We start from the raw sequence: 26,934 nt of genomic DNA, 5'->3' as shown, positions 1-26,934 counted from the left end.
TCTCTTGGACTGATGGTTCAGATCCTAGCTCATTAGCAGTAAAAATATTTCACAATGAAAGTAACTTTTAAATATTGAATCTGATGAATGTTCTAACCTAATTGATTTTCACTCCTAAAAATGCCTGCTTCATGAGGGAAAAATTGATTCTCTTCTTTTGACTCTGTAGTCAACACTTGGTTATGCCACAAGGACTTCAACTTTTCTATGGTACTTTAAAAAAATATTCTAAGGTCTGTAATAGATTATTTCAGGACAAGGTGCTGTTTAATTCACGTTCTCAGTTACTTACAGATCAGCTAGACCTCCAAAAATTGTTATAGAAGAAGAGTGCAAAGATTTATGTGTATTCCCATAGTAAAGTCTGTATACCTTTTCCAGGAACTCATGCAGCATTTACATAAACAGGATTAACATAGGTAACTTATAAAGTCTGATGAAGACTAGAAATAATTATATATTATCTAATTACATTGCTATAAAAATATAAAATTATAAATATCTTTTTATCATTTTATCCCTAAAAGTATAATTCTACATCTTTGGAAAAAAGAAAAAAAAAACTTGATAATTAAACCATGAGCCAAACAAGTTAATAATGGTGATAACAGCATTTAAAACTCAGTTACACAAATATAATGCATATCAAAAGTTGTGAGGAAAATTTATAATCACAACTATCCTTGTTGACTATGAGAAAAGAACATTAAGCTTGGTGTTAAATATAAAAATTAGGAAAATGGCACTAAAGAGGATTAAAGGAGTAGAAGGATAAAAATAATAAAGAGGAGAAAATGATAAAATTTTATCCAGGCCTCTTTGGATCTGTCTTAAGCTTAAGATCAAAAAGGGTGGTGTATGTACCATTTCGTTTTGAATAGAGCATATACTTAGAATTTGATGAGGAAAGCTGAACCGCCAAGAGTGACATGTGATGAGGAATGGATTGTGGGGTTAGATTTTATGCAGTAATAAGAGTTTTTAGAAAATCCTACAGAAGTCAGTTGCTTATGACTCTGCTGGAGGACCATACACTTCTGCTATATCAGCAGGGCTGGTGGCTGAGGAGAAAAACTGAATATCTAAAGTTTGCCTCCAAATAATATTATTAATGTAATATTCTGATTCCTTTTTTGGTTTTTAACAATGTTTTTTCAGTTATTTTCTTTGTTATTTTTATTGGGATCACAATATTTATGCTAACTCATCACAACTGATTTCAGATCAATACTAACAATTACAGTAAAATAGAGATTCTTTACTCTGGATAATCTCCAGATCCTTCCCCTTCCTTGCTTGTTATTCTCAGATATATCTTCATGTTTATAAGTCAAAATACAAAGTTTTACAATTACTTGATACACTTTATTTTCCAATTAGTGTAGAGAAGAAGAAAAATAAAGAACAGATAATAACAATATTTTTACTGACATTCTCTGGTGTCCTTCTTTTCAGCCTGAAGGACTTCCTTTAGTATTTCTTTTATAGCAAATCTAGGCAAAACATTCTCTCTGCCTTATTTTTTATTATTATTATTATTATTATGGGATTTTTTCTAAGTATGTATTTTTTGTTTTTTTTTGTGGTTACTGTTTTTCTTTCAGAACTTTGAATAATTTATTTTGTTGTTTTACAGCCTCCATATTTTCCAATGAAAAGCCAGTTTTCATTTTAAAGAAGTTACCTTTTTCTGACAAGTGGATGTTTTTCTTTCTAATTTTACAATTTTCCCTTTGTCTTTGACTTTCATTTGAGCATCATAGTCTGTGTTTATTCTTCTTAAGGTATGTTAAGTTTTTTGGATTTGTAGATTAATGCTTTTCATCAGATTTAGAAATTTCTTAGACATTTTAATATCATGTGTTTTTCTGCTCATTTCTTTCTTCTTTGAGAGTTCCATTATGGGCAGGTTTGTGTCCCACAATTCTGGGAAGATCTGTTCATTCTTCTTCATCATTAGTTTTTTCTTTTCCTTTTTTCTCAGATTAAACAACTTTTTTTATATACCAGAAATTGTTTTTTTGATTAGATTCTCAATTATCATCCGAAAATAAAACATTCTAGAGTAACTTCATTAAAACAGCTCTGATAAAGCAAGGTCACTACTATGTATAATAAAGCAGGTAAAGAAGTTTTATGTTCATAAGAGCATGATACAGTACTGTCCTACACCTATAATGCTAGAGGATGCAATTAAAAAGGAATTAGTTGAGATTTTATTCAACTTTTCCAGCAAATGGCCTGAAGAATGGTATGGCATAACCCTGCAAAGAAATATACTTCTTTAGGATTTCTTTGCATTGGCGGCACAGTTCCAAGTACTCCCTCTTTTCACGAATATCAACTAAAAACCATGTTAAAAAGCCAGGGGAAAAAAAAAAAAAAAGAAATGAAACAAAAAAATATTGGACTCATACAAAGTGACCAAGGGGAGGCAAGCAAGACTCAATTTAACTAATGTTTTAGCAAATCTGTCTTGTTTGAATGGTGAACGCTCCATAGAAGAAAAGAGATGCCAAGTAGCCCTTCGAAGCTTCAGGCACAACCAAGACACAGCATCTGTCCAAACAGAAGCTGTTGTCTAACACTGCTCATTCACTATGTAGAATGAACAATTTTTGTTGATCTGTCTTTAAGTTTGCTGTTTTTTTCTTTTGCCACCTCAAGTTTCCTATTGAATTATAGTGAAGTTTATATTTTTTCTCTGTAAAATTTCTATTATTTCTTATTTGTAATTTATATTTCATTACTATTACTTTCTACTTAGTAAATTTTTCTAATTATGCTTTACTTTAGTTTTTAAAGATATTTTTCTTTAGTTCTTCCAACATATTTTAGTGTTTGATTTGCAGTATTTGCCTTCTAAATGCAACATTCAAGACTCATCAGAGATAATTTCAGTCAGATATTTTTCTTCCTGTGTCTGAGTTATATTTGTTTTTCTTTTTTGAGGGCAGATCACATTTCTTTTTTTTAAATTGTACATTTAAGTTAATACATTGCAGAAACTTTTGATTTTTATTTGTTTCCCTCCAAGGAGTCATTATTCTTGCTATTAATGATGGTTGTATTACTTTTGTTTGGCCCAGATTCTGTAGAATCTGTTTTCCCTGAAATATATGGCAACTGTTTAGGTTTGTTGTTCCTATATTATTGTTTCAATGTTTTAATTCTGATATGCTACATATCTGGGTGAGCATAGGTTAATGGTCATCTGCTAATTGGTTAGATGTGGTACCTCATTATCTTGACTCTTTTGGTAAATTACAGGTGGTTCACAAGTTTCACTGGCGTTTAATTTCTTCCAGGTCTCATCATGTCTTCTTTGCCTGGGTTCAAGTCTATGTTCTTTCAGTACCATGTAGATATTCTCTGAAGCTCCTGAGTACACATGCAGTCTAAGACTGCATGTGTACAACTGCCCCAACCTCCAGGGACATGTGGAGCTCATCAAGACCCAGTAAGAATACTTCATTTCTCTAATTGCCCTATTAAATTTTTGTTACGTCTGCCAGTTTCTTGCTGGTTTCAACTAATATCTCAACACTAGACTAACTGCACTGTTGGATACCATTTTTTCCTTTTATTTTTCACCACTAAGATCATTATTATTTTAGATATCCACCTCACTTGCCCAGGCATGAAATTTTTCATTTTCTGTTCCAAATTAAGCCAGCCAACTCTGGCAGCAAAGGAGCTGGTTTCCATTTGTCCTATTCTGATAGAACTCTCATACTTTTTTTGAGTCTCTTCTATAAAAAGACTTTTCTATAAAGAGGGTTGCAGTCTCCTCTACATAGCCCTAATTTCATTCATCTACTTCCTGAAGACCCCAACTGTCTTACTGGGTGTTATTAATTCAACATAATAATTGCAGGGTGCTGTAAACATTCAGTCTATAACAGTCAATATCCAGGATTTTGAAGTAGTTGCTCCTGACAATTTTACATAATTTCTATATTGTTTTTTGGAGAAATACTTGGTCAATTTCCTCACTATTGCATTTTAGAAGTTGATTTTTGCTTTTCTGTAATCAGTTATGCATATTCTACACACAGAGAAGCTTCTAAAATGCAAATCTGAAAAAAGCCATTACCATTAACAAAGCAATGTTTTTTACCTGAGTGGCTTTGTATGAACATAGGAATTCAGCAACTCAAGAGCAAGGAAAGAAATACACCAGTTAAAAAACAGGAAAGATTCTGAACTGTTATGTCTCAAAGAAGACATACAAATGGCCAACAAGTATATGAAAAAAAAATGTTCTCATCACTAATTATCAGGGAAATGCAAAAAACATGATGATATGCCACTACATATCTATTTTCTATTAGAATGAGTATGATCAAAAAAGAAAAAATAAATAAATGTTTGTGAGGATGTGGAGAAAAGAGAACTATTGCATACTTTGGGTGGGAATATATGGTAATATATTAGTTATGAACAACAGTACAGAGCTTCCTAAAAAAAAGTGAAAATATAACTACCGTATGATACAGCTGTTCAACTACTGCATATCTATTCAAAGGTGTCTGAATACAATGAGATATCTGTACTCCTGTGTCATTGCATCATTGTTGATAGTAGCCAAGAGATGGGTCAACCTATGTGTCGATCAATATGAATGGATAGAGAAAACCTGTTATATATGCACAATGGAATACTATATAGTATTCCATTGAAGGAAATATGTTCATTTGCAATGGCATGAATGAACCTGGAAGATAATACAGTATAAAGTGAAATAAACCATGCACAGAAGGACAAACATAGCAGGATCTTACTCTTATGTGGAGTGTAAAATTCAAATTCACAGAAATAGACATCAAAATGCTCATCAGAGAATGTTTTGAGGGGATTAAGGAGATAATCAAAGGACAAAAAAATTTCAATTAGAAAGAATAATTTCAAGAAATATATTGTATATCATGGTAAATACAGTAATGACAATATAATGTATATTAAAATTTTCTAGGAAATAGATTTTAAATGTTCTCACCCCCAAACAATTGGTAAGTGCATGTTGTAATACATATGGTAAATAGCTTGATTTTGGCAGTCCACAATATGTACATATATCAAGACATCATATTGTTCACTGTTATGGTTTGATACCATGTGTCCCCCCAAAGTCCATGTGTGAGAAATCCAAGAAGGTTTAGAGGTGAAATGATTGGGTTATGATAGCCTTAACTCAGTGAGTTATTATTCCCTGTAGGATGGTGGGATGTGGCTGGAGGAGGTGGGTCCCTTGGGGCATGCCTTTGGGGTATATATTTTGTCCTTGAAATGAGGAGCAATATCCTGAGCCATTTTCCTCTACTACATTGTTCCACCAACATGTTGTGCCTCACCTCCAGCCCCAAGAAATGGAAACAGCCTTCTATGGACTGTAACCTGTGAAACCATGACCCCCCAAATAAACTTTTCCTCCTCTAATTATCCTTGTCAGGTGTTTTGGTCACAGCAATGACAAAACTGATTGAAACATATACCATAAATATGTATAACTTTTTAAAGCAAAAACAGGAGTTCTTAAAGTGAATGGAACAAGTAAACTTTTATGGTTACTAGTGAAACCAAATATGACTACTGGCAAGTGAAGGGTGGGGATTGATCAAAATAAAAATGAGACTATACAATTAATCATTAGAGATTAGAAAAACTGCAAAAAATTTATAAATTGAGGAGATTAAACAATTAAGGTTATGTAAAAGCAGAAATCAACAGATTCAACTAAGTGATTTTTAAAATTTCTTAAGGAAGCATACATTGACAAATTTGCTTAAGGAGGAGAAAATGAAGTTGCCAATACTATGGAATATATTAAAAAAAGATTTAACCCTCAAAAGATACATTCAGACTCATACATTCAAGTTTATTACAACTTCTTCCAAATAATCAAAAAATGTAAAATTATAGGATGTAGAAGTGCTTTTTTCAGGACTTCCACTAAGTTTGTAAGTCTATCATTGTCTAACCAACTAAATTAGAAGTGTGTACTATAGTAACTTAAACATAAATGAATTTCACTTCTTAACTTATATGCAAAACTCCTAAATAAAAACTAACATATCAAATTAATGTTATGATATTCTCATATCTCTACCCCCAAATTATGTAGAGTTTATGCAAACTAAGAATGCAAATCTGATTACATTGAATGTTTTAACAATGATATCTAAAGTTAAGATTAAAAGAATAATTCATTATACATTGCCATTTCTGGGAATCAGATTTGCTTTGCTGCGTTTTTAAATTTTTTTCCTACCTAGCTGAAAAGTATTACAAAATGCTCAGTTCAATTTGATTCCTTATGAAGTCATTCAGAAATTTCTACATGTAAAAGTTTTCTAAATTTATTGGAATCATAATGCAGGTAATTGGTTGTGGGTAAGACACAGTAGTTGGGCAAAAGTTGAAAATGATTTTGCTTTCTGGACTTATGCCATTTTTCTTATTCAACAATCCAGTAAACATCAAATGATAAGGAATCACCATGGGACACAACTCTCCTCCCTGAGTCCCTATTCTAACTCCAGTCCTGTATTTAGATGTAGAAATGATAAAATGAGAAAAGGGTGAAATAGAATGTTGCGAAGAAGAGGAAGCTCTTCTTATTTATTGTAGTTACAGTGCAGCTCAGATGCACATGTACCTCTGATGCAGTTCTACTACAGGGGAACTTGACCTGAAAGAAGCCAAACCTGTTTCAACTTTCTCAAAATCTGTAGATAATTGAATCTGGTATGTTTGTTTTATGTCAACCATTTGCTTGGCAATCCATTTGCCTGAAATTATCTTTTTTGAAAGATGATGGTAAGACCTTTAACCCAAGGATAAAAACTTGGAGAAATGGCTTGTGATATTTGGGCTTTAAGTTTTGTTCAAATTCACTTTGCTCATTCACAAAATATTTACATCCATTTTAGCCTGGGACTTTAGATTTGTCTTTGGATGCCGTAGAAAGTGGCATAAAGACTGGATAAATTCCTATCATGTTTAGCTGTTTGATTTTTATGTTTGTTGGTTGGTCTTAAGGTTTTTCTTCTGTTATGCTAAATAAGGACACTCTACAAAAGCAGCATGCCAACATCATTTCTATTTATCTTGCTCCTTCCCAGCTTAGTTGACATTCAGTAGATTGGTATGGTGCTACTTTCATTCAGGATTACTGGCATTTTTCTTCTTCCCTTATTCACACCACATTCATTTCTCACTATTTTCACTAAAAGGCAGTTATCATTGAATTTTGTCATTTACTAAATGATCAGATTAAATGATATGTTCGAGAACAGTTTATTCTCAATTTTTCCTCTTTATATTTATATGTGCCACTTTTGGGTGAAAATTTCTTCATCCAAGTGATAATTATTTATCTAAATGTTCTTTATTACACTTTCCATTTTAGTTATTTTGCCAAGCATTGCTCACTCACATGATCATTTCTTTATGCTGAAGATTTTGAAAAAAACTTGGTAGGGGGAATTATAGCAATAGTCCATTTAACAAATATTACCAGGAGATAAAATTTTCCAAACTAATGAATTACAAACTAAAATTTATCCCTTTAAGTAAAATGCATCAGCCACTTGGTTAAACAAATTATAGATGAGCTTTCATAGTTTTAAGTAGAAAGGGCTAGTATTATGAAATTCATTTATAGTACATTTTGTAATATTTAGTGGGTTTTAAATCAACTTCCTGAATCAATCAATCCTCTCATTTTCTAGACTAGATGATTTTATTTGCTGTATATTCTTAAAACACACATTTAAATTTCACTGGAGGCTGTACTATTGAGTGTGATAGAAAGAGCTCTGAAGACCTGGAATGAAATTCTGGATGCTTAATTTGCTTACTATACCATACTGAACATATTAATTAACATTTTGAGCTTAAAATTTCCAATATAAAAAATGGAACAAAATTAGTGCTCACCTATGCATGTATTTAAAAAGACTTTCACACTTAGTAGTTTGGCATATTGACATATAGTATTTTTCATAATCTTTTACAGAGACTGTCACTTATAATAGCATATAAAATGAAATATTTTATGGGAGCCTCCTTTCTTAAAAAACAAAATAAAAATAAAAACCCTCTATATTATTAACTAAAAGATTTTGACACTTCAATGAATCATCAAATCATTAAATATTTCCTTGGAAGTCTTTTTCTGTATTACTTAAAAGAAGTCACACAGAAAACACAGGCAGAATGGATTACTTTATAATCTCTTTGCAACTTTATTATCTCAAATGTTCACTATTATGATTGTTATTAATTATCTTAATTTTTGCCTAATAGGAAAGCATTGTGCTGCTGAATATTTTTCAAAGAACATAACTTACTTTATTGGGTCAGAGAAATTCTAGTCGAAGCCTACAAATGTAATAATTACTGATTATAACTACTTATTTTGGAAGATTTCTGTACTGATGAGTGAAATGTTACTATCAACCTTCAAATGAGCTACTTGTCAATTATTAAATTCAATCAGATCTTTGTGTTGACCTTGCCTATTGGTATTCTATACCCAAATATTGGCCATCTCCGTATATTTAATTTCACATATTACAATGTTATTTGCAAGGGACTTTACTTAAAACCAAAGCAATTGTCATAATGTCAGAGACAACATGGATTAAAAAGTCTTAATGGTATGGTTGCAGGGGTTAAGTAGCAGACAGAGACAAGAGGAGAGAGAAACGGGGCGGGGTGGAGGGGGCAAAAGATAAAATATGTAAACATTGTTTCTTGAGAATTCTTCTAAGAATTGAAACTCCTTATAGATCCTCCCAAGTAGATAATATAAAACACCAGAGTGAGAAAGACAGTGGATTCCTTAGATCTGGATCTCTTAGTATCTTGTAGTTAAGTGCTGGGAGCCATTAGCCAAGTAGGTATGACAATTTCCTTGCCAGCGTACCCCATGTTGCAGTGACATTGAATGTAGGTGACCTTGCTCAAGGACCAAGGCGGATTAGGGCGTTCCCGGTTTAGGTTCCAGGTTTAAGGTTTAAGATTATTCCTGCTGGGAATAGGGCGTATCCTGCTGCCTGAGTTCCCCTTGAGTTCTCACGGGATTCAGACAGTATATTTTGGGAGACAGAAGCCCAGTGGAGGTGAATTTGGGCATAGAACGTGGATTTGGGTAGAGAACGTGGATTTCCCCAGAACGTGATTGTAGACGGCTGGTGTGAGTTCGGGAATAAAGAGTTGCTGTTTGAATCTACAAGCTGTGTGATGGCTCGTGATTTTGTGCCCAGCCAGACTGCGGCAGTTAAGTTCTTTTCAATGTCCACAAGCTGTTTGTTTATCATCAGACTTAACCCACAAATTTATATAATGGAGCTGTTGATACATTATATTTTACACCAAAGTTATATTTTGTTCATGAGAATACTTGAGGGGAAAACATAGTATAAAAATCACAGAGAAGGTATTTCCTAACAGGATAATTGTAGAACACTTAAAATTAATATTGAGATGAACACTTTGGGGTTGTGGTCTACTCTTCTTGTTCTTCATAATAACCCATTAATGTTTCTCTTTGTAGGGATTTCCCTTATAGCCTGAGACCATGGATCAGCAAAATTATTCTAGGGTCACTGAGTTTGTGTTGCTGGGACTCTCAAGTTCCTGGAAGCTCCAGTGTTTCTTCTTTGTGTTTTTTAACTTCTTATATATCCTCATTGTCCTTGGAAACTTTCTTATTGTTGTCACAGTGATTTCAGAACCTGCCTTGCATACACCTATGTACATTATGCTTAGTAATCTCTCTGTTCTTGATGTTCTTCTGGCCACATATGCAACCCCAAAGATGATCTATGATTTCCTTCATGAACCCAAGACTATCTCCTTTGAGGGTTGCATGGCCCAGATATTTTTGCTCCATGTCTTTGCTGGTGGTGAAATGGTCCTCCTTGTAGCCATGGCATATGACAGGTATGTAGCCATATGCAAACCTCTGCATTACACAGTCATCATGAACTTGTGCAAGTGCACAAGCTTGGTGGTAGGCTCTTGGGTGATTGGAGTTATACACTCCTTGAGTCAGTTAGCTTTCACTGTAAATTTGCCCTTCTGTGGCCCCAACATAGTGGATAGTTATTATTGTGACCTTACTTTGGTTATCAAGCTTGCCTGTACAGACACGTACATCCCTGAAGTGCTGATGCTTTTGGACAGTGGTCTTATGGGGGTGACTTCTTTCTTGCTCTTGCTAATCTCCTACGTGGTCATCCTTGTTACTGTTTGCCGCCATTCTTCAGGGGGCATGGCCAAGGCCCGCAGCACTTTGACTGCCCACATCACGGTGGTGACCCTCTTCTTTGGACCCTGCATATTCATCTATGTCTGGCCTTTCAGCAACTTTCCAGTGGATAAAGTCTTTTCTGTGTTCTCTACAGTTTTCACACCTATATTGAACCCCATCATCTACACATTGAGAAACAAAGAAGTGAAATCAGCAATGAGTAAACTCAAGACTCAGATTGTAAATTCCAGGCTGCTTTCCCTCTCTCACCTGCAGAACCTGCTCTTGTAGGATTTGATTGGTTGCCCTGAGCAGAAAGGAAGAAATTCAAGACAGAGACTACCTTTATCTTATGTCCACCATTGTTTTATAGCATTACTTTGTTTAAAATGGTAAATGTAATGTGTGTTCTTTGTTAAATGTATAGAGAGAAACTTGCACATAATTATGCATTTCCTCATCATATTTTTCTTATATTTGCATTAATTTCAAAGTTAATTAGCTTATATTTGTCGTTTCAAGTTAGTGACAGAATGTTTCACAAACTAATATGCAATTTAATTGTTTGAAATTAATTTCATAAAAATTTCATTGCATTTTTATATTAGCTAAACTAAGAGCTCTTTGTTTCCTTTATGGCCTAAAAAACTCCAGGTCATCTATAAGATTTAGTTCTAGAACTCAAAACCAATCCCATTACTATTATTTTTTCCATTAAAATATTGGTACTCTCTATTAAAAAAATATCCAAGGTGTAATTCAACTTGTAAGAACAAATTTCCAAAAATACAATATAACACTTCTCAAATTTTACCTTTATTTTATTTTTTCAACATTACAGAGAAAACTTAAGGAACAACATATCAAATTTTTTGAAGCTTTATAAAATCAGGTCAGATATGACGCAGGTACTTTTATTCTCATCATTTTGTCACCCAAACAATTTTTGACATCAAAATACACAGTTAAGCAGTTTTAAATTCCTAAAATAATTACAAAGTACAGCGCTTGAAGCTTTAGACAAGCTGTAATAAAAATTCATAAAAATAGAACAAGACCCCTCACACATGCTCACAACCTGGCCCTGTGATGATATCTGGATGCTCATTTGAAGGATATCAGATGCAAAGCCAGCTACTGCAGAAAACAATGAACATTAGGATCTGGAAGCACATTAGGATGTTGCCACAATGCTGGGCTCTGAATGTCTTATCCAGATACTGAAATCCTCACCCCTAGCATATAGTATTAGGAGATGATTAGATCCTGAGAGTGGAGCCTCCATGAATGTGCTTTACAAAAGAGACTCTGCAGAGCTCCTTTGTCCCTTCGGTCATTGTGAGGTAATTGTGAAAAGACTTAAAATACTGACATAAAATACAGACAAATATCACATCACTTACTGCATGGAGGTATCTTATTATGTTTTCACCATGTTTTTAAACATAACTCGTTCCACAAACTTGTCACCATCATTACTTTTCCCCCCTCTTTTAAACTGGATGAATTACCAATTCTATATTGTGCAGTTGCATCTTTCCTGATATCAGCATTACAGTGAAAGATTACTTGGACAGCAATAACTGTTATAGACACCCCACTTAAAGTTTTTCATCATTTTTCTATATAGTTTTCCATAGAGAAGTAGTAAATTAGTGGTCACTTAAGGATAGGAAGGGTAGGAGGAACAGAATAAAGTGAGGTTGGACAGTTGTTACATAGGAGGAATAGTATTCTATAGCACAGCAGGTAACTGTAGTTTACAATTCATTATAATCTCATAAAGAACTAGAAAAAAAAAAGTTTAAAGTTTCCAGAACATAGAAGTGATAGATATTTAAGGAAGTGGAAATGTTAATTACCCTAGTTTGATCATTATACTTTGTATACATGTATTGAATTATCATCGTATGTTCCATAAATATGAATAATTTAAAAATACAACAACAATGGGTTCTACTCATGAGAAATAACACAAATCTACACCGAGCCTTATACAGAGACATCTATAGAAAGTTTTTTTTTCCTCATATTTGCCCCAAACTGGAAAACAATTACATATTCTCCATCTGGTAAATAGATAAAGAAAACTGTGGCACAACTATAAATAGAATATTGTTTATTGATAAAGGAATAAACTATGGATGCAAACACCATCATGGATGTGTGTTTTAAATATATTTTGCTAAAATTTCAGAAAGAAGCCATGTCTAAAAAAATATATGACCAAAGTCTCCTCCAGGCTTTTTTCTTCAGTCGCCATGATGGTTCCATAAGGACATCATAGTTATAACAATCTATTTTAAGGGATAACAACTTAACTTAACCAATGCATATACTCAACACTTCATTTTTTCCTCTATCTTTTATGTTGTGATCTCAGATTTTGCCTCTTTTATATCCTGTGTATTCATTAACACATTATTGTAGCTGTAGTTACTTTGGTACTAATACCAGAGAGTTAAAATGATTTATGCAACACCCATATGGCACTAAAACATTCTATGATTATATTCTTACCTTTACAGTAAGCTTTATGTGTCTTATGTTTTCATGTTGTTGGCATTCTTGTAGTTCAACTTGAATAACTACCTTTAGCATTTTTTATATGGCAGGTGTAATGGTGATGAATTCTGCAGCTTTCTGTATCAAGGAGTATATTTATTTTTCCTTCATTTGGAAGGAGAGTCTCATCAGATGTAATATTCTTCATTGGCAATTCCCCCCACCCAGTATTTTAAACATATCATGTTATGTAAACATATTTTTTATTTTGAGTTTAGCATCCCTTTTTCTCAGGTGCTGTCACTTAATGTGATTTTGGAAATCAGTTGTTCAAATGATAGATACTCAAACCCATATATTTTTTCTTTACATGTTATTTTATATTCTTATGTATACTGCATATATTCGTATCAGAAACAAATTTCATATGGTATCTTCCTTAGGTTCCTTTTGTTTAAATGTTTTCTTGTAATAATAATTCTATTTCATTTGTAATTTACTTGACATAAGATATAAGCTTTTATATTCTTTAGAATTTATGAATAGTTTACCAGTAGTTCTGGTGATCATATGTTGAATACTTTCTCTTCACTAATTTGTGATAACTCTTTTTTATGTTAAAGACTTATCTGTTCTAAGACTTTAATCCTGGATTATTTGTTATGTTCTTCTAATTGATCTGTCAATTTTTCTGCTAAGTCTGCTGATTTAATGAAAGCCTCATAATATCCTTCAAACATGGTAAGATTGTTATACCATAATTATTATTTTTGTCATAACTAACCTTTGATTTTCTTATTTGTTTAGATAAATTTAAAAGAAATTGTCATATACTTTGCAAAAAGCATGTTATGTTTCAGTTTGGATTGCACAATTATCTGAAATCATTTTGTTAGTTTTGTATACATGTATTGAATTATCATCTTATGTTAATATTATTTCTCATTTTGTTAGTTTTGTATACATGTATTGAATTATTATCTTATGTTAATATTTTTTCTCCGTCTTGGAAAATTGGATGTTCTTTATTTAGTGAATTCTTCTTTTACTTCATGTAAGTGTTTTTTCCTTTTATACAGTTTTACTTTTAAAATATGATACTTCTTTTGTAAAATTTTTATCTATTTAATTATGTGATGAAATTGAAGGGTGCAGTAAAGTAAGAATTTAATAAAATTAAAAATAGTTAACTACACATTATTCTAATTTACACTTTTCAGTTTTGAAAATACTCAGTGACTTCTAAGTCCAACATCAGAGTTAAGACAATAATTTTTGCAGCCCATGCCCCAAAGAGATCTATGATTATTAAATTACATTCTCCTCATTAACTTACTCCAAAGACAGAAGATTTCATTTCAAACTATACATGTTAAACACCCACTTAATCACTTCATGGTATTGACAATGACGAGGATACATTTTAAGTTAGTTTGAATTTCCAAATAAAAGAATAACTCTATAGCAGTTTCTCAGAATACATATTCCTTCGCTCATTATCTCTGCCTCTTAAAGCCTTTGTTTAATTCAAGGCACTTCATACATAGTGCACAGTGGCAGTCTTCATTCCTTCATCCCTTCCAACATGGTTTTCCTTATTTATATGTTATTTCCTGATTCTTTTAACAAAATATAACCTTTCCCAATGTTAAAATTGATGGAATTTCTACTTACAATATGTATATTATTCTGTTTACATTTTGTGACATTGTTTATTTTCTTTAATTGTCTTCTAATTTGTGAACTACTTGCAGATAAGCACTTTGCATTCATTTTGCATTCTTATTCTGTGGTTTTTCATGTGATAGGTATACAATTATTATGCATTCCTGAATTAAATTTAATTGGGAGATGGAGAAAAAAGACATTGCTTTGTCTAAGTGATTATAGGTTTACCATAGTGCAATCAGTTGTTAAATCAGTCGTTATGCCTACAGATAAAAGTAATTTGAATATGGATTGAAATGATATGCAATGTGTAGAAAATAGTAGTATTTGGGACTATATTGAACCTACAGAGACAGAATTCAGTAATAATGGTTAAAACAGAAATTTTGCCTTTGCATACATTTCCTTAGGAAATAAACTCTACACTAGTTACAAGAGGCCCTCACAATAGCTAGTATATAGATAAACTGGGAATATGATTTTAAAACCATGAATCCCTAGATAGAAATGATATTTGCTAGTCTATGATTAAAAAAAAGAAAGCCTTGTTAGCAATAGCCCCACGGGACAATAACTCATCAATAAGAAATACATTTTTAGTTTTACCTCCTCTTAAATAAAGTATGTAGGACATAACAAAATCAGTATGAAAAGAACACACACCTGATACATTATCATACTTCAAGGTTTTTATGCGGCACTTCTAACATTAAAAGAGCTGAAAAATTCCAACTCTATCTTAGAGACATCTCTATGGCAGCCTACCAAAGACTCATGTAAGTTTTCATACTCTGCCACTTCAAAGAGCTCTATGTGGACCACCTATTTTAATACAATGATCCATTGCTTTTGATTGCATGTGAGATTGAATGTCCCTTTTTATATCTGAACTCCCACTTAACATTCTGAGATTTGCTGACTTTTTTTCACATGTCAATCAATTTCATGCCCTGCTGCAGACTTAGCCATTGTTCTCTGGGTTTATTCTGACAGTTACATATCACATAGTGTGGCACCACAGTAAGAGGCCAATATATTCACTTAATCTAAATCTCTTCTTTGTATGAATAGGCACACACATATATTTTCAGATGTGGCTTCCATTTTCACACACATAATTATGCCAACATACTATCTTAAAATTCTTAACCTGTAGTTTCTGCCATGAAAATGTTAGCTTTATCACTTGTTTACCATATGATTGGACAGTTATTAACCTGAGATTATATAATACATGCACAGAACTAAATTTCAAGTGTGATTGTGAGAGTTCCTTGTAGATAGGCATATTGCTCATGATTGTGCAAATGTGTGTAATTCACTTTGTAAATATAATATCCATACCTATACTCATAGAAAAATCTTATCACATAGTATATAAGAAATGGTAACTAATTTTCTCATCCCAAAGTTATAAGGGAACACATATAATCCAATTGTATTCTGTATTTAATAACTTCTAGATTTTTGCATTATTCTTTGAATATAATTGAATTAGAAATATATATATTATATACATATGTAAATGTGTATATATATATACACACAAACATATACATGTTCACATGAAATCTTTCTGTTATTTCTTTCCTCCTTCTCTCTTTCTCTTTCTGTCGTCTCCCTCATTATTTCTTCTTTTAGCAAAATCATGATTCAAGATGATTAGAATGTGGATTGGCTGTTTTTATTTTTATGTCTTCACTTTTAAAAATGCAATAAATTATTTATAACTTAATTATTTATAACCTCATTTATATGGTTTCTTTCTTTATAAACAAGAAAACAACAATGATGTAATAATATATATATATATATATATATATATGTGTGTATTTGTATCCATACACACAGACACACATATATACGTAGTATCAGAGAAATTAATAACTGAAAAAACCTGATTGTACTAATTTCCTTACTTCTGTAACTTTTTAAATTCTAATTAAAAATTATTGATGGACAATTTACAGATTGATGGTACTCGGTAGGATTTTTAATTTTGAATGAATTAGGTTATTTCAGATGCTATAATTTTGGAGATTTCATTATTTGTATACCGGCTTCAGTGACTAAAATACTTTGTAAGTGAAATGTCCAAAATTTAGTGCCCCCCAAAATCACTTATATAAAAATCTCACTATCACACTTTCATGAGAAGTATGAGAAGCTGTCCTGTGTTTTGCAAATGGCTTTCAGCTTGCCTTTTAATGATGTTTGCTTTTTCTACCTTCAAGGATTTATTTATTTGTTCTTTCATTTACCTATTTAAAAAATTGTTTTTAGTTGTAGATGGACACAATGTCTATATTTATTTTTATGTGGTGCTGAGGATGGAACTCAGTGCCTCATGCACGAGAGGCAAGCACTCTACCACTAAGCTATAACCCCAGCCTTCTTCCATTTACCTTTAACATACTTTATAATGTATACCTCAGGACAGAAGAACCTACCCACATCCATTTCCAAAATGTTTCTATTAGGTTTGTAAGGTGCAGAATCAGTGCACCCTTTAAACTAAATTACTCAAAATCAAATGGTCGAAGGCAGATATTTAGCTAGAGATTTAGTTTTTGCTTCCTGTAGAAATTACATAAATGAGTGATCCAGAAATTTTGTTTACATTCAAAAATTAGGGCAAACAGTTATTTGTTATTCAAAAGTATTGAGTTAAAGTGAAGTATTGTTTAAATGACTCTAGACCTTTAAATTTTCAATAAATCCACTTTTGCATTTATTTTTGTATTATTACTCAGCTACAAAAACAGAAAGAATATGCTGATAATTATTAAGACAAAATAAGGACTTTACTAACACTTAATAAATTAGAAGAATAATAAATAAGAAATATAATTAGTCTTAAAATATCCTTTCTCCCCCTGTTCTTTTCTGTCTGTCCTCTCTTTTCCTTCTTTTCTTCCTTCTATCCCTTCCTCCCTCTCTCACCTCCTTTTTTCTTTCCTCCCTCCCTCTTCTTATTTTCCCTGTCTTCTTTCAACAAACTCATGGTTCAAGATATAGATTGGGATTTTTAATTAATTCATGTTTAAAGTCAAATTAATTAATTACAACTTAATTACCTATTTGTTTATAAACAAGAGTTCAATGATGATGCAATAATTATATTTCATTAGTCATTATCCTCTCACTCAAATGGCATTGCATTATATCATTCACACATAAAATTATTCATATGATCATTTATGACTCTGTTCATTAATTTGGCACTATTTATAAATCAGTCCTTTGTACCACTTATAAACAGGTCCTTTTGACACAGGCTTAAGTGTGATGAGAGGAAGACATGAATTTTTCATAGAGAAATAAATATATAAAAATATGAATTAATATGTAAATATAAATATATGTAAAACTTCTGAAATGCATACTTGTGATATAGTCTAAGTAAATTTTATATATATGTGTGTGTGTGTAAGATATATATAGAAACTTATCAACTTGAGGTATTATATTATTTGAGAAATGATACTTCCAATTTCTTTAGCACCTGAATATGATATAAAGAAGAATTTAATAATGTTAAGATAATTTTTGTTTTGGTTAGCTATCCTACCATAGATAATAAACAGAAACGCCATCAACTACACTCTGATGAATAGATTTTTAGTTTTCTCTGGAAACTTCTTGTAGTAAGGCTTGGATTATCTTAGGAAATTAAACACAGGGAAAATATATGTTCAATCAAAAGAAACATACAAAAGTGATCAACTTATAGTAGACTCCATAGCCTAGTATTAGAAAATGATCACAAGCCAAATGAAATAAAAATTTTGTGGAGTGATTTCAGAAGTATGCCGAAAAACCTCATTTCTTATCTTCTCAAATCTTAGGTTGTAGTCGTAATTTCCATGACAGAATTTTTATTTTCTTTAGTTAAGGTTTTTATTGCCCTAGAAATGCCATTCTTCAAAATTATCTTCAGTTAATCTTGGAGCTTCTACCTTGTCCAATAAAAAGTGGTCTTTAAAGCTGTGACCTTCAAATTACACTACTAGAAACTTACTTAATATTCTTTCTTCCGTAGCTACCACTGTTTGAAAGGCTTTGTTTAAATGCTGAATTTATTAATTAATGTTTTGGTACATTTTTTGAAGTAATGAATATAATTGATTGCACAGAAATCCTTTAGGTAAAACAATAAAGGGAAAAGCCACTCAGCAAAAATAGATTTTAATTTACTTAAATATTTTAAGCAATTTAAGTAAAAATAACATAAATAATATTAAAATGAAAAGAGTAGATTAAAATATCTATTTAATATCTGTACAAAAGATAATCCCATAGTATGGAAAATATTATAAATATATATTAAAAAGATAAAGTTCCCAGTAGAAAAATGGGCAGCAGTCATGGACAGGCAAATGAGGAACTGAAAGAAAAAACAGTTCACACATAACTACAGATAAATGGTCATCTATATTATTTAAGTGTATTAAAACATCAATATGAGTTTTTATGTAGAAAATAAAAATAACAAGCATAATAAAGTAACTTATTTTAAAAAAACAAATTGAGGAATGGTCATTCTCATATTTAATTTTAATAAAATATTTTCATATAATGAATAAAAACATTTGAAGAACATAACTATGATCATATATTCTAAATAAATTATATAAACCCATAAATTATAGCTAAAATAAAAAGTAATTTATTATATATTATTTATTTGTTTATTTATTCTAATTTGCTCTATATGACAGCAGATGCATTTCAATTCATAGTACATACAGAGAGCACAGTTTTTCATGTCTCTGGCTTTACACAATGTAGAGTCACACCATTCCTGTCTTCATACATGAACTTGGGGTATTGATGTCTATCATATTCCTTTGTCATTCCTACCCCTGCCCACTCCCTTCCCTTCCTTCCCTTCCCTTCCCTTTTGTCCTATCTAGAGTTCCTGCATTCCTCACATGCTCTCCCCATCCCCAGTATGGATCAGCATCCTCATATTAGAGAAAAGCTTCAGCATTTGGTATTTTGAGATTGACTTCCTTCACTTAGCATAAGATTCTCTAACTCCAACCATTTACCTGAAATGCCATAATTTTATTCTTTTTTTATTGCTGAGTAATATGCTATAGTGTATGTATACCAGAGTTTCTTTATCTATTCATCTACTGAAGGGCATCTAGGTTGGCTCCACAATTTAGCAATTGTGAATTGTGGTGCTATAAACATTGATGTGGCCATGTTCCTGTAGTATGCTGTTTTTAAGTCCTTTGGGTATAGATCGAGGAGAGGGATAGCTGGGTCAAATGGTGTTTCCATTCCAAGTTTTTCAAGGAATCTCCATACTGCTTTCCATATTGGGTGAACCAATTTGCAGTCCCACCAGCAATGCATGAGTGTGCCATTCTTCCCACATCCTCGCCAAGAGTTATTGTTCTTTGTATTCTTAATAGCTGCCATCCTAACTGGAGCAAGATGAAATCTTAGAGGAGTTTGGATTTGCATTTCTCTAATTACTAGAGATGTTGAACATTTTTTCATGTATTTGTTGATTGATTGTATATCATCTTCTGAGAAGTGTCTGTTCAGCTCTTGGCCCATTTATTGATTGGGTTATTTGTTTTTTTGGTGTGAGGATTTTTGAGTTCTTTATATATCCTAGAGATTAGTGCTCTAGCTGATGTGCTGATTTTCATTGTTGTTTTTTGTTTCCTCTTCATGGAATATTTTGCCAAGGATGTTCTGTAGTGCAGGTATTTGAGTTGTAATTTTTTTAACTTTTGTTCATCATGGAAGGGTTTTATTTCATCATCAGATCTAAAGCTTAATTTTGCTGGATATAAGATTCTTGATTGGCATCCATTTTCTTTCGGAGCTTGGTATATGTTGTTCTAGGATTTTCTAGCTTTCAGGGTCTGGGATGAAAAATCTACAAATATCCTAATTGGTTTCCCACTATACATAACCTGATTCCTTTCTCTTGTGGTTTTTAAAACTCTCTCCTTATTCTATATGCTAGGTATTTTCATTATAATGTGCTTGGTATGTATCTGTTGTGATTTTGTACATTTGTGGTCCTGTAAGCCTCTGGTATTTGATTTTCCGATTCATTGTTAATGTATGGAAAAATTTCTGTTATTATTTCATTGAATAGATTGTTAATTCCTTCAATTTGGAACTCTATGCCTTCCTCTATCTCAATAATTCTTAAATTTAGTTTTTAGCATAATTCTTGAATGTTGTGTTCCTGGGTTCTTACTATCTTCACTGTGTGGTTAGCATTCTTTTCAATATTACATATTCTGTCTTCGTTATCTGAGGTCCTATCTTCCAAGTGATCTAAACTATTGATGATGCTTTCTATTGATCTTTTAATTTGGTTTATTTTTTCTTTCATTTCAAGGATTTCTCTATTTTTTTCAGAATCTTTGTCTCCTTATGGAATTTTTGCTTCCTATATTTACTTATGTAGCTCTTTCTAGAAATGATCCTTTTCTTCCTGTATTTGTTCTTTTATATCACCCTTTAATTCACAGAACATTGTAATTATGTACATCCTGAACTCCTTCTCTGTCATTACTTCTGTTCTGCTGGCCATAGATTCTAATAATGCAATATCTTGGTTTGTTGGAGTCACTTTCTTCCATTGTTTTTCCATGTTGTTTGTGTGTCTTCCCTTCTAGTAATCCAAGGCATTACTGCTGTTACCCTATAGACTTATAGTGCCCCTGCAGGTTTCCAACACCTCTCCTTTAATGGGGAGAAAAATGTGAACAGATCCCAATACAAACAATATACAACCTTAAACCAAATAGCTGCTATTAACATGTTTATGGATTTGTCACAATATACAGAAATTGTAAGTTCAATTATTATCTATAATATAAAGAGTAGGTTTGTAAAAGGGGCTACAGTTTCTGATGTTGGACACAGTATCGGGGGTGAGGTGTAGGATGAGACGTTAAGTGGGAAAGAGGTGAGGATATAGTTATTAGATCTTAGAAAGTGTGAAAGGGGAATCTAAATAAGTTGTTTAGTATCAGGAGAAGAGAGAGAAATTGATTTCGGTGAGAGAAGTTAGTGGGAAGACAGTAGATTACACAAAAAAACATAATATAAAATGTAAAAAATGTAGGAATAGGACATAAAAGAATATACAACACCATTGTAATATACTATTCAGACATCCCAGTCCTCAGTATCCTTATTCATGCAAATTACTTGGTTTCACAAACTCTGGGGATGTGAAGGTGGAAGAAGAGAGAGAGTGAGAAAAAAAAATCCTAAAGAAGATACAAGGGTTGTTTTTGTTGGAGATCAATATCTTTCCAGCTTCCCTTCTCATCCAATAGGTGGGTTTGTCTGTTGTTTGCTCCTATCTCCACCCTCAAGATGGTGAATGTTATTATGGTGGGAGGGTTGGTCTTGGGGCGTGGCTCCTGGAGGTGACTTATAATACTTTCCAGTTCCTGATGGAAGACTGCATCCCAAGGATCTCCTTTGGGGCTTGCTTGTGTGATATGGGTGCCTGGTCTTATCTTCATATATCGCTTATAGACTTCACAATTCCTGGTCTCTAATTTAGTCTCTAAACTGTATCTCACTCACTTCCTCCCTTTCTACTTCCCAACCAGGAACCTTTCTCTCCAGAGGTCTTGTGGGCTGCTATCTGGGGCCTGTGCACCTGTCTCAGAGAGTTGTTTTATATTAGGTAGTTCAGGACCTGGTTTTGCAACCCAGTTTTGTGAGCTATGGACCGACCACATAGCTGCAGGCATTTTGCAGGTTTAGTAGCTGCAGGCGAAAGAGGGTGAATTGGGGATTTTTTGTACTTTGATATTATTTCTAAGCCCCACCCATTGTTCCAAGTTAGAATTTGCCCAAACTAAACATGGCAATGAATGTGTTGTAAGATGGAGGCTGCTGCTTTCAGCAATGGGGAGTGGGGTCAGGTGGGGCCTGGCAGTGGTATTAAGCAGTGTGTTCAGAGATATAGCTCAGTGGTGTGCAGTATTGTGGCTGGCAGCTCTCTCTGGACCCAGTGCAGTGTCCCCAGGTGCAGGATACTGCCTGTAGGGGATGGTGGGAGTGGTGGCAGTGCTCCAAGAAGGAGGCCACCAGAGGAGCCCCACATTGGTAGATGGGGGTCCACATGGGAGTGGTGGCTAGAGTTCCTGTGTGGGCTACAACTGGGTGTCCTGCGTGGGTGCTAATGCCGGTAGTCCTACCCGGGTACCTATAAGATCTGCGTGGATGAGTGGCCAGAAATCCTCTGCTGATGCTGAGGCCTGGAGACCTGCATGGCACAGAAGCTGTGATTCCTACATGGGAGCAGCCATTGTGGGTTCTTTGATGACTTGCAGAGAAACAATATTCCCACTACTGGAATCCCAGGTCCTGGAGCGACACAGAATGCAGCCTCCCCCTGACTTGCCATCTTAGATCTTCCTGATTATATGTTAATAGGGAAAATTTAAAACATCCATGTAATAAAATAACACAAATGCACAAAAAAGCTGGCATACAAAAAATATTCCATTGACATAGAAAATATTTGTAATATGCTGTTGAGTAGTTGATTATAAAATAATATGTATGGTTTATTTGCATTAATATTTATTATTCATGTGTGTTCTTATTTAAAATTATTTTTATTTCATTTTGTTAACTTTTTATTTTTCTAAATTAAAATTAATAAGCAGTGGAGTAGATGAAGGGGAAGACGGAAGGGACGGAAAACACATGAATGGTGAAATAAAATTGAGCTAATTATGCTATGTTTTCATATGAGTGTACCACAGTGAATTTCACCTTTATATGTTAAAATAAACTAAATAAAAATTTAAAATTATAAATAAATTAAAGGAAAATCATCAGAGAAAGAGGAGCAGTATATAAAAATCGTATTTCTTTCATGAATGTTTATGTCAAAATGAACCCTAATGTTATGTTTAACTATAATGCATGAATGCTGATATATATAAAACATTATGAATTAATTTTTAATTTATTTTTTTCTGAGCAAAAATATATTACATTCTCATTGCATAACAAAAATAAACTCAGGCTAGACCCAACATTGCATACCTGTAATCCTAGCAATATGGGAGACTGAGGCAGGAGGATCCCAAGTTTGAGGCCAGCCTCAGCGATGTTGACCCTCAGCAACTTAGTGAGACCCTGTCTCAAAATAAGAAAAACTAAATAAAAAGAACTGGGATGTAGTTCAGTGGTAAAGTGTCCCTGGGTCCCATCTGCAGTATCAGAACAAAGAAACAAACAACAACAACAACAACAAAAAAAAACAGTAAATACAGAAATATCTAATGATGAAGTTATTGTAATCTCTCACCTGGAGACAATTACTGTTTATACTTTGGGCTAGGCCAGTCAAAACATTTTTATGTGTATGTACTCTATAGCAACAGTAGCAAGCAATTCTCCCAGAAGTGAGTTTAGCAAATGATTTCTGACCCCAATAATATTTTTTCTTCATTCTAGGTAAATAAAGTTTAGAACAATTGAAAATAATTACTTTGTCTGACTTTGGGTTTCACCAGCTCTCTGGCAAAAAGGACACAATAATCTCATGACCTTAAAACAGAACAGTCAGAAAGGAATTCCACTCAGTTAGTGACCAAAGGAAATTGGTGGAAACAGAGGGACTGAGGATAGACTTTAGCACCTTGGCTATTATATCTGCTGTTGGAAAACAATTTTCTGCCCCACAAAGACGTCCTGGCATTTCTTCCAGAAACGGTGCAACGTGCAATGAGTTAGCTCTGTCTACCCTCCCCAGGACCAAAGTGAGTGCACATACCCACACAGGTGAGCTCCTTCCGTGTGGAAAAAAAATATTTACAGTGATCTTTATATATTTGAAAAACTATTTTTTTCTCAAATTTCAATTCCATTTCATAGGGTATGTATATTAATGTAGAGGTATACATATGTAACTTATAGGTTATTAAATATACATTACCTTAGCCCTTTTGCTAGTAGAGGAGTGCAATGAAAAACAAAATTGTAGATCACCTTTAAAAAGGTAAGTTTCCATCTGTTGTTGCATTCAGGCATTCCTTACTATGCATCCTGTTTCTTGTAATTATTTTTAGTCAAATAATTTTCACACTTGATCCAACTTTGTGATTTGTCAAAATAGAGCCATTTTTGTAGAATAGAATCAGAAACATTTTTAAAAAGTTTTATTAAAAGTACACAGGGATAATTTGTAAAATAAAAGCAGTTATTTTTTTAGCTGACATGAAACTGAAAATGCATTTAGATTAACAAATACCATCTATGGTTTATATAGTGTGAAGGAAATAAATACAAGGACTTCTTTAGAACCATAGACCACATTTACACAAATGGACAGGGAATATAGATTGATAATAGAAAATAAAATAGTCTGTTTTGTACTTGATACTAAATGAAAATCACATTAAATTCACACAAATTCAGTCATGGGGTAAAGAAGAGTATGCATTAACAAAGAGCTTGAAGTAAGAATTGTCTGACTAAAAATGGAAAAATGGAATATTGTTATCTCAAATATTAACATTCTTCAATGTAAAACATGATACTAAAAGTACACATAATAGCTATTTTTAGGAAGAGGAAAACACATTTTGATATTTTAGGTACCACCCTAACTTCCTTCCACATGCAAATATTTTCATCATTGATGAAATAAAGGTAAGTATGTAGTATCTAACTTTAACTGAATACTTACTAGGTCAGGCATTCCACTACACATTTCAATTATTATAATTCTTTTAATCTTCACAATAATCCTAGAGGGCATATACCCTTATTTTTGTTAATTTGCACATAGAAAACCTGATGTATGGAGAGTTTAACTTGCACAAGTTCACATTTCTGGGAATTACAATTGATAGAATTGAAAACCTGTCACTATGACTAGAGTTTATCTGTCTCTTTTTATAAAGAAACTCAAAGTCCTAAAGGTAAGGTTGCACACTGGTATTTTTAGAATTTACATCTGTCATGCAACCATGAAAACCAAGGACACCCAGCCATTACGAAAGAAATGATCGCATGCAACATATGTTTTGTTTGCTTATGAGGATCTGAAGTAAATGTTGAATAGAATTTGATGCCAGTCTTGGCTTTTCTCATGTACTATTACAATCCTGTAATAATATTATTTGTAACATTATTATTTCCATTTCATGTTACAGGAAAATTTCTGATCAGATCTCTGAAATTTGAAATCATGGATCAAGGCAATATGTCAGGAGTGACTGAATTTGTACTGAACAGTCTTTCAGGTTCTCGAGAGCTACAACTTTTCTATTTTGCATTTTTTACCGTTTTCTATTTATCCATTGTGCTGGGAAACCTCTTCATTTTGCTCACCATCATCTCTGAACCCATGCTGCACACACCAATGTACTTTCTACTCAGCAACCTCTCCTTCCTCGACGTGTGTCTGTCTACCTTTGCTACCCCCAAAATGATTTTCGACTTCCTTATGGAGCACAAGACCATTTCTTTTGAGGGCTGCATGGCCCAGATATTCTTTCTGCATGTCTTTGCTGGTGGTGAAATGATGCTTCTTGTGGCCATGGCATATGACAGATATGTAGCTATATGTCGACCCCTACACTATGCAACTGTTATGAATGTACACAAGTGCATTGTCCTCGTGGTGGGCTCCTGGATCATTGGGGTCCTACACTCAATAAGTCAGTTGGTCTTCACAGTAAACCTTCCATTCTGTGGTCCCAATAAGGTGGATAGTTTTTTCTGTGACCTTCCCCTGGTAATCAAACTTGCTTGCACTGACACTTATATTCTTCAGGTACTGATGCTTTCAGACAGTGGTCTAATGGCCATGATGTCCTTTTTCCTCCTGCTGATCTCATACACAGTCATCCTGGTGACTGTGCGACGTCGTTCCTCAGCAGGCATGGCCAAGGCACGGGCCACTCTGACGGCCCACATCACCGTGGTTACCCTCTTCTTTGGCCCCTGCATCTTCATTTATGCCTGGCCTTTTCGTGACTTGCCCGTGGATAAACTTCTTTCAATATTTTATACTGTTTTCACTCCTCTTTTAAACCCCCTGATCTATACCTTAAGAAACAAAGAGGTGATATCAGCAATGAGAAAACTAAGGAATCGACAGATAAGTTCCTGACTGTCTCCCTTCTTTCCCCCGTGATAAACAATGGCACATAGTAAAGACCAGGTTGATATACTTTCCTCTGTAAATTCCTATGATGACTGAAATAGCATAGGACATGTTTTCTTCTTCATAAAAGTAAATAGTAAACAAACCATCTAGGATAACCATCTGGGAATCCCTACCTTTGGCTTTTGAAAGAATTTTTATTTGATCAGAATATAACTAATTTTAACAATAAATTTTTTCACTAAAAATATAAAGTGGTCTATAAAATTTGTTTCTTCCAATTAATTTGATAAATATGAACACATAAAAATACCAAAGTAACAGGAGATATGTAAGTAATATATATAATTCATAAAATATATTATAT

At 33.1% G+C, this 26,934-nt stretch overlaps 2 protein-coding genes across 2 annotated transcripts; both read left to right on the top strand.

Annotated features, from left to right (window-relative positions):
* Positions 1–9,583: 9,583 nt before the first annotated feature.
* Positions 9,584–10,552, top strand: LOC114088190 (olfactory receptor 4K15-like). The gene has a single exon (XM_027929773.2). It carries the CDS (start codon positions 9,587–9,589, stop codon positions 10,550–10,552), a length of 966 nt encoding a protein of 321 aa, XP_027785574.1. The 5' UTR covers positions 9,584–9,586.
* Positions 10,553–25,646: 15,094 nt separating this feature from the next.
* Positions 25,647–26,573, top strand: LOC114088144 (olfactory receptor 4K15-like). Its single transcript, XM_027929722.2, has one exon. The coding sequence runs from the start codon at positions 25,647–25,649 to the stop codon at positions 26,571–26,573; it is 927 nt and encodes a 308-aa protein (XP_027785523.2).
* Positions 26,574–26,934: the final 361 nt, after the last annotated feature.

This window comes from Marmota flaviventris, chromosome 2 (genome assembly GCF_047511675.1).
Source record: "Marmota flaviventris isolate mMarFla1 chromosome 2, mMarFla1.hap1, whole genome shotgun sequence".
In the NCBI taxonomy this organism is placed as follows: domain Eukaryota; kingdom Metazoa; phylum Chordata; class Mammalia; order Rodentia; family Sciuridae; genus Marmota; species Marmota flaviventris.
This window is presented reverse-complemented; position numbering and strand designations above follow the sequence as displayed.

What these genes read in the sequence shown, in the direction of transcription:
- LOC114088190 (XM_027929773.2), top strand. Translation starts at nt 9,587, where the DNA reads ATGGATCAGCAAAATTATTCTAGGGTCACTGAGTTTGTGTTGCTGGGA.
- LOC114088144 (XM_027929722.2), top strand. Translation starts at nt 25,647, where the DNA reads ATGGATCAAGGCAATATGTCAGGAGTGACTGAATTTGTACTGAACAGT.